General features: G+C 36.1%; 1 protein-coding gene and 1 long non-coding RNA gene across 9 annotated transcripts; both read right to left on the reverse strand.

Annotated features, from left to right (window-relative positions):
- Positions 1-336: 336 nt before the first annotated feature.
- On the reverse strand, positions 337-4,478 carry LOC140879793 (serine/threonine-protein kinase D6PK-like). Of its 6 annotated transcripts, none has more exons than XM_073283704.1 (4): positions 4,009-4,478; positions 3,464-3,506; positions 1,509-3,165; positions 337-1,276 (listed from the first exon to the last, which is right to left on the reverse strand). In XM_073283704.1, the coding sequence occupies exons 3-4, from the start codon at positions 2,855-2,857 to the stop codon at positions 475-477; spliced, it is 2,151 nt and encodes a 716-aa protein (XP_073139805.1). In that variant the 5' UTR covers positions 2,858-3,165; positions 3,464-3,506; positions 4,009-4,478; the 3' UTR covers positions 337-474. The 6 variants fall into 6 exon arrangements, with proteins under 6 accessions (XP_073139805.1, XP_073139802.1, XP_073139803.1 ...); XM_073283701.1 differs by having other exon boundaries at positions 3,282-3,506; XM_073283702.1 differs by lacking the exon at positions 3,464-3,506 and having other exon boundaries at positions 1,509-3,013.
- Positions 4,479-6,318: 1,840 nt separating this feature from the next.
- On the reverse strand, positions 6,319-7,815 carry LOC140885366 (uncharacterized). 3 transcript variants are annotated; one of them, XR_012150892.1, is made up of 3 exons: positions 7,554-7,815; positions 6,938-7,017; positions 6,319-6,454 (listed from the first exon to the last, which is right to left on the reverse strand). It is a non-coding gene; the product is annotated as an uncharacterized lncRNA (long non-coding RNA). The 3 variants fall into 3 exon arrangements; XR_012150894.1 differs by having other exon boundaries at positions 6,938-7,042; XR_012150893.1 differs by having other exon boundaries at positions 6,438-6,554.
- Between the last annotated feature and the right edge of the window lie 741 nt (positions 7,816-8,556).

Genomic DNA, 8,556 nt, shown 5'->3' on the forward strand with positions numbered 1-8,556 from the left:
GTGTTATTCTATATTGGTTGTGACTTGTGGTAATCATAATATATTTCAAATATCATTAAAATATTGGAGTCAATTTATATAGATTGTTATTAGTATAATTATCAGACAAATGAGTAAGAGATGCATTTGAGTTTCTTTGGTTTATGTTACTTAAGAATGAAAATAAATTATATATCACATATTTCAAACGACTCAATTTAATTGCAAACCTAGACATTTTAGGTGTGATTCACTGCAACTTTGCCGAATGACTTCTATTCTTTAATATAAGATAGAAAATAATTTCCTTTGTAGACGACTCTGACACAAAATTTCTCAAGCTTTAGACTCCTTGAAAGTTCATTCATTTTTCATGGGCAGCATATTCTTTGAATACATTTGCACCGTATGCTATATATATCAGCTACAAATCATCAGAAGAAACTTGAGTTAAAATGGAAATTCCTAGCTGTAACACTTCCACATTAAAATTTGCTAAAACATTTCAAATTCTATTTCATCCGCTCTAAGCTCAGGGATGGTGCTTCCCAAATCGAACTTAGGAGGATCTGGAGGCGTTGCGCAACGAACCAAAGCCCAGTTCAGGCCTTCAAAGAATGGATGTTGCTTGATCTCTGCTGCACCCTTTGTTGATCCCAGTCTATTCTCTGGTTCCTTCTGTAGTAACCTTCTGATCAAGTCTCGAGCATGAGAGCTGACCATTGGATAAGCAGGAAACTCGAGGCACTGGGACGAAACATTTGATATAGTATTCTCGTTGCTTGATCCTATAAAGGGTGTCTTGCCATATAAAAGCTCGTATAGAAATATCCCTAGTGTCCACCAATCCACGGCACTCCCATGGCCTTCCCCCTTGATTATCTCTGGAGCCAGGTATTCATGTGTTCCTACGAAGGAGTTGGACCGAGCACTGGTGGGCTCTACTACAAGTTGCGGCATTGGAATGCATTGGTCGGCGTATAGTTTATGAGCTTTGGGGGCCGTGAATAAAAATCTTGGTGTAAAACAAGAGAGCTGCCATGACGGTTGGAGGCAAAAAGGGTCGATGCAGCTAGAACCTGAGCATGAACTGGACATTTTGTTTTGAGCTTCGGGAAGTGGCGAAGATGACTTGACTACCGTAGGTTTTACGGTGCATCTAAAAGACAAGTCAAAATCTGAGAGCATGATATGCCCATCTTCTCTAACCAATATGTTTTCGGGTTTCAAGTCTCTGTACACAACGCCAAGCATGTGAAGGTACTCCAGAGCAAGGAGGACTTCAGAAACATAGAACCTGCATAGAGTGTTGAAAAACAAACGCAGTTATGATTCCTTAACAAGCCTTGGTAATAAAACTCTGAAGTTTGCAAACACGAAAAAGCTCTTGTAAGAAAGTACAAATTGTCAAAATGAGAGGACTGCAGGTACTATATTTTCTCGCATGCTCATTGAAGTTTATGGCCTAGTTTGCTTCTCCGGTTATACGTCTGAAAGGGCTATCGGGAGACTACTGTTTGAAACTTTACCTGACTGCCTGCTCAGGGAAACTTTTTGTGGACTGCTTTTGACGGTGCACATGAAGATCACCTCCTGGACAGTGCTCCATAACCAACAACAAGAATTTCTTGGTTGTAAAATGCGCATAAAGTGTAGGGAGAAATGGGTGATCCAACATTTCCAGTATCTCTTTTTCAGTTTGAGCCCGCATAATCTTCTTTCCACTTGCCAAAAAATCATAATCCATTACTTTCACAGCGAAAAGGCAACTAGTGCCTATCAGCTCAGAAACATAAACTGTCCCAATATCTCCACCTCCAAGTTTCTTCAATAGCTTGAAGTGTTTCAAACCCAAGCTTCCATGCTGCTTCTGAACAGATCGTATGGCTTCCCATCTCAAGTCTTTTGACATGTGCGGCCGATAGCCACTGCGACTAGATATACTTGTATAGCTTTCGTCGCTGTTACTTGTTGTACTGCTGTATTCCCCTATGCTACTTTTTGAGCTTTGATATATCTCCCCTTTTTCCCTTGATCTCGATCTTTCATCAGATTTGGTCGATACAATCTTTGGTTTGCTGATGATGCGAGGAATAAGATTGTTCTTGTTTCTTAAACCTTGCTCGTTAAAACCAAAAACCTTGCCTGAAGGTTTGATGAGCTTGCCTTTTGAATTTAAACTAGACGATAAAAATACAGACTCTGACCTGTCTTCCTTTTCCTTATCCTTAGCACTCCTCGTGATTGAATCCTCCTCAGAGATAGGAACTGTCTTATTTAAAACAGAAAGTTGTGTTGTTCTCTCCGATATTCCAGTAATTGATGAATGTCCAAATTCAGGTTCCTTGTCTGAAATGTTTAACGAGATTCTTTCTGGTATCAAGGATAATTCTTTGCTTTCATCAGGGGGTCGAACCAATTCACTGGCCTCGACCCTGTGTAACCTATCAGTAACTCCTGCATTTGAAGCGCTGGGTGATGCTGAAAGCTTCGACGGTAGTTTCCTCATTGCGGCCATTTCTGATGCTTGAGAGATGCAGGATCCTCTCAGGGCTTGTTTCAAACTCCCAGACTCTGAAATCCCCACACCAAAAACTTGAGATTGGCCGATTCTCATTGGTCTTTTCATGGCTCTTTTACTAAAAGTACCCCCAGAATTTCTCTGCAGCCAGTCAACATCTAGACTAGAACTACGCCTGATATCAATCGCTTCAAAAAGTTTGTTAATTTCATCCTCTACAGAGTAGCACTTCTTCTGAGCCTTCCCCGAATGCCACTTTCTATCATTTCCACTGACACGTTCAGTTTCAAGATTGTGTTTGTCGGTTAACTCTACTATTTCACAACTCCCAGGTAACACATTCGTGATCAGAGACATCTATACCAACAAAATTTAGTAAGAACCTTTCGATCGATTTCAGACATGCACTCAAATGATGAAGAAGCCCGAATCCTGAAAGCTAAACCAAAATACTCGAGGAGATTCCTCAGTCATCTTGAAAGTTGAAATCCTCAGCAATGCAAACTCCCCAGGCTGTATTCATTTTACGGCACCAAATATCACGTAAAGCTTCAATGTCATACTTCCAGGAAATTTTGAGCTAAACCAGTTCATTAAGATATGCTATACTGCTATATTTTTCACTTCAAATCTCATTCTAAACATTATCCCATAGATGAACACAACTGAGAATGAAAGTCATTGTACATCAATTAATGTTGATGCTAAACTGTCTTCAAAATAAATCAAGAAAGGAAAAGCAGATACTGTATAGGAAAGCATTAACATCAGGAAATTTGACCTCGTTCATTTATCTCGAAATGGTTTTAAATGTCGTGAAACTGATTCTTCAACTAATTTCTCTCGACATAACTAAAACTGGAATTCATAGCTCCAATTCAAATAAATCCATCCCGTCCCCAGATTTTCTAAAATACTGCACAATATTGGATGAAAACATATGCTGTTGACCATGAAGCTCACCCATCCATTTCCTCTGGTTTCTTGAGTCTCATCCTTAATTTCTCTAAACATTTGAAATTTAGCCATGCCAAGAAGTCAGGAATTTCAAAAACAATCCCCTGGTGAGTAAAATGAACTAACCACAAATCACAAGCACTTAAAGAAAATTAACGGACAAGTGACAACTAATGAGAGCCAGAAACAAACCAAAAATGGGATAATATTGGGCAAAATTTAAGGATCCGAGAACAAAAACATTAAGAAAAACAAAGACAAAATGACAGCATATTTTCTTCCTTCCATTCACCAAATACCTATCAAATAAGCGTGTGGATGGAAAAGGGAAGAAAGAAACCACTAGCTCTCATTTATTTCCCGTTGTCTCCATCTCCAGACCAGTAACATGGATAAACCAAGAAAAATGGACCACCACTGGTAGACCAACTGCTATAAAAAAACTTAAGCACACACACAAAAAAAAAGGGCTACCCGATAACCTAAAAAACGTAAACACACAAATATAGACATTGATAATGAAAAAGGAGAGAGAGAACTCAAAAGGGTACCTTGATAAAACGATCAAAGCGTCAAGAACCAAAATCCCACTGCTATCTTCAACTTTGAAACAGATTAGAGGCAGAGCCGTAAGTATATTTCAAAAAGTTCAAACCTTTTTCCCCCATTAACAGCACGATGAACAGAGGGTTCGAGTTTGCAGATTGATTAGAACTTAGAAGGAAATAAAACAAGAAACAGGCCAAGTTTCGTCAAGTATAGAGTGTAAAGTAGAGATAATATAAGGAAGAAGAGCGTATGAGAATGGGAAATTCTTTATTCAACTCACGAGAAGAAGCACTGTCGTCTTTTTTGGTCCTGCATCATGATTTATGATGAAGTTTGTTTAATTTGTGTTGGCACTAAATTGGCGGAAAGTGGAGTTGAAAAATGCCGCAAAATAAATAAGCTTCAAGATTTGTCCCCAGCTATATATCACAGTCTACTATAGGCTTCAATTGTGAGTGTGGTCGGGCGTCGGGCGGGGGTTGGGGGAAGTAATGCATGGCTGCCGTAGAATAAAATATTAGATTGCTTGATATAATCTCCAAAATAATATAATAAATTTTCTCTCATTAAAAAAATAAATCATTAAATCGTTTTATTGATCAATTTTATAGGATGCATTTTCTGACCTGATTAATTCATAAAAAATATTACTTTTAAGTTAATTATAATATAAGTAAAGATCTGATTAACTCATCTAAAAAATATAACTCCGTTATATCGTCTAAAAAAGAACTACACAAAATAAATTAAGGTTAATATATATAATTCAATCATTTCTTTACTAACAACATATATGAGTTCTACATGAAATTCATATATAATTTAAAATTATAATAGATTTATTACATGTATTTTATTTCATAAACTAGCATAACATTATAATTATTTTTGTATATTTTTGGGAGGGCGAGTAATTATGATATTATAGTATACTCTATAATTATTAATGTAATAAAGTCACCAGAGTAAAGAGAGACGTTCTCTCTAACAAAAGTGAAAGTAGTGAAGTAAGTTTGGCTTTTGACATTTATTTTTTTTATTTGAAAACTCTATTGACATTTAATTCTCTATATTGAATAAAGACGCGTAAATACTGAATAATTCGATGAATTCGTAATGAATTTTATTAATGATTACCAATTTAATGACAATGGGAATTATGAGCATATAATTTTAGAATATATTTTAAAAAAAATGTTTCTGAAATGCCTTTTTGGAAAAAAAAAATGCAATGTAAAATAAATATATATTTGAATATATAATGACTTCTTTAAAAAAAATTAAAGAGAACTTTAAGTAAAACTACGGTTGTAACAGCCTTCTCTACCAAATCAGGTATAGATAAAAGCCCAACTTTTTGTAATTTTTGCACAATGGCCCATATTTGATCTCGTGTAGTCTTTTGAGGTCCATTTGTCATTGGCCATATTCACCGGTGAAGAAAATATATAAAAGAAAGAAAATAATATTAAATTTTTTTAATTGCTATGTACTTAAATAGTTAAATTTCCTTCTGATTATTTAAGATAATATCAAAAACAAAGAAAAGAAATGGGTGCACCAGAAAATTTGTCAATTATACATTCGATTTCTGTGACAGGAAATAACAATAATAATTATTATTAATTTATTAGAACATTCTTTTTAAAATAAGCAGACAATGTCGACGAGTGACAAGCCAAGTTTGCTTATTCAACGAGACATGTATGCAGGTCATTTAATACATGCTTCACTGTTATAATTTTTTAATAATTAAAATAATGTTAAAACGATATCTTGATATAATTTTTTTAAAAAAATAATCTTGATATTAAATTTAAATTTTATATTTTATCCCAATTATTTGCCAATATAAATTTTAGAGTAACACTACTTTTGTGACACTGTTTCACATTAAACGGGTCAGCCCATTTATAATTCAAATAACTTATAATTCTAACCGGATCTGTAGAATACTAGGGATTCTCACTTTGGCGTCACTTCCCAATTCCACTTGAACTATATTTCTTTCGCATATCACGTTTATATCTTCGTTCTCAATTCTTGAAGAGAAGAAAGGTAATCTGCGTTTTCAATTCTTTTCCTCTGTCTAACGCGTCTTAATCTTTCTTCCATTGATTTTTTTTTTCAATATCACGTTCAAATCTTCCACGGCACAAGATTTATATTTTCATCCCTAATTTTCGTACAAATTTAGGGTTCTTAATTTTCAAATTCGGCACTGGGGACTCGGAATCGACTTTCACACTCGTTCTACCACCCTTCTTAGAAAAAAACAGCCAGCCGGATGATCTTTGGAGACCTTGATCGTCGTCGTCACCATGTGATTTCGATGAACTCACCATTAAGTTTTTTTGCATCACTGCCGTTTGAGGAATAGTACAGTTTACAATGTCAGACCAGTCTACATTTGCATCAATCTTTAGGGCGTGTTCCTCCTTGGCCGTTCTGGAACAGGGAAAGCAAACACATGTTTTTAGTACAGTTTACAATGCCGGACTAGTCTACATTTGCATCAGTCTTTAGGGCATGTTCCTCCTTGGCCATTCTAGAACAGGGAAAGCAAGCACATGTTTAGACAAAACATCTTCTGAACCAAATAGAATGGGCTTAAATTCGGAAGCCAAATTACCAGGTTGAATGGTGAATGTAACAAATAGAAATGCAAGTACATAGATACTTTATACAGAGCATTATGAAAGGCTTAAAAGCTGAAAATCCTGGAAATAAACACAGGAATACAGAACATTTTCAAGAAGTTGAGGGCCAACAAAATTTTGTAATTACTAATATCAAACAAATTTTTTTACAGTTTTTTACCAAAATATTCCATACGTAATCGCAATCAAATAATAGCACAAATAAGTTCAGCTTAGGTCATACGAGATCAATTCAACAGGAACCAATGGGACATAGTTAAATAAACCATACCATTGTGTAGCCATATCTTTGAACATCCTGTTGTACTTCTCCGACCAGTGCACAGCTGCAGGAACTGAACCTCGAATGCTCTGTGCATAGCATGATATTGGTTACCTTTGAACCAAAAGAAAGCCAATTGGTTCACAACTATTTGCTAGTATAGCAATACACATTTCAATCTAGGGAGGACTCGAGATTTATCGAAGGGCACGACTAGAAGAAGTTTAGAAGGCCATTTCTTAAATTCAAGAGACTGAAATATGAAATTTTGACATAAGTTTCTAGTTTCAATAGATGGAACAGAAATCAATCAAGCTTAAATTGTTCAATTCGCCTAATCTCTTCATCACACAAGAAAATCATGACCACAGTAATTCAAAACTATAACTTTCCTAACTTTACTACATCGGAAGACAAGTTTTTCCTTATGACATACTACTTGAATAGCTTTGATCATCCTGAAAACCTTTCCAATCAAAACGAGAAACAATTATTGTAAACATGATATCATCCTGATTACAAAATCGTAATCGAAAAGACGGAGTAAGTTGCAAGAAATTAAAATTCCAAATCCAGCGAAAATAATAAAACAAGAAAAAAAACTGAATTGGAAAGAAACCCTTACCTTCTTGTCGAGAAATACAAGGAGATCAGAGGAACACCCTTAACTTTTTGAAAAATAGGATCAACCACGGACGTAAAGGCGTTATCCACTGTTTCGAGTGTGGATTTAAGCGGACTGAGTTCTGTTTAGCGTTTTCGTACAGATTTGACACCAATGCGAAGCTGTGCACAACCAAAATCTTCAAAATCTTCCGAAATTCAAGATTGAAAAAGAGTCGGGGATTGTTGGATTCGTGACTGGGAGTTTCTATGTTGAATTTCGTAAGCAGAGCACCGATGGAGTTAGGGCTCAATTGAGTTTAGAAATTGGATTATAATTTGGGTCAGAGCATGGGCTGGTCGGGTCGTGGGTTTGAGATCCGTCACATGAAAAATGATCCATAGAACGGTCTCATATAAGTGTTTGCCATAAAAAAAATTATTGCATAATAATTTTAGAAATTGAAAAACGAATGATTTTCTTCGAAAATGTGGCGAAAAAAGTTTGGAGGTTCGAATAAGGTGGAAACACTATCTACAAGCCTGAATTAAAAACTGATATAATATCGTTGCTCTGTCAAGCCGGCAATAAAGAGTTACTAACTAACACTTGTGCACGATGGGAGCGCCCCCGCTAGCTATCAGCGGTCAAATCCGGGCTCAAGGTTCCCATCACATCTCATGTAACGGTTTTGATGGGCGAACAAGGCCCCAATCCCCTTGGAAGATAGTGCTCACAGCTTCACTCACCTCCACTTTATTGCCCCAACTAAGGTTACAGGCCCTCGCGACTGAGCTTGGAAAACAAACGATTGTGGAAGTGATTTATAAATAACAAATTATTTATTTAATTCTCGATGTGGGAACAAGTATGTTTATGTTTAAACGTGGCAAAATTTCTTTTAGTCGACTTGCCAATACCTTCGCCAATAAACGGTAGATCACGTTGCATAGAGAAATCGATCGAAGATTTTGCATAGTTTGTGGACTCTCTTTTTTTGGGATAAGAACAATATTCGTCTCAT

The sequence above is a fragment of the Henckelia pumila genome, chromosome 2 (assembly GCF_033568475.1).
Source record: "Henckelia pumila isolate YLH828 chromosome 2, ASM3356847v2, whole genome shotgun sequence".
NCBI lineage: Eukaryota > Viridiplantae > Streptophyta > Magnoliopsida > Lamiales > Gesneriaceae > Henckelia > Henckelia pumila.

Bases quoted from the DNA above. Each gene is read 5' to 3' on its own strand.
- LOC140879793 (XM_073283702.1), bottom strand. From the start codon at position 2,857: ATGTCTCTGATCACGAATGTGTTACCTGGGAGTTGTGAAATAGTAGAG. The intron at 1,277-1,508 runs GTAAAGTTTCAA...CACTCTATGCAG, and splicing joins TTCCCTGAGCAGGCAGTCAG to GTTCTATGTTTCTGAAGTCC.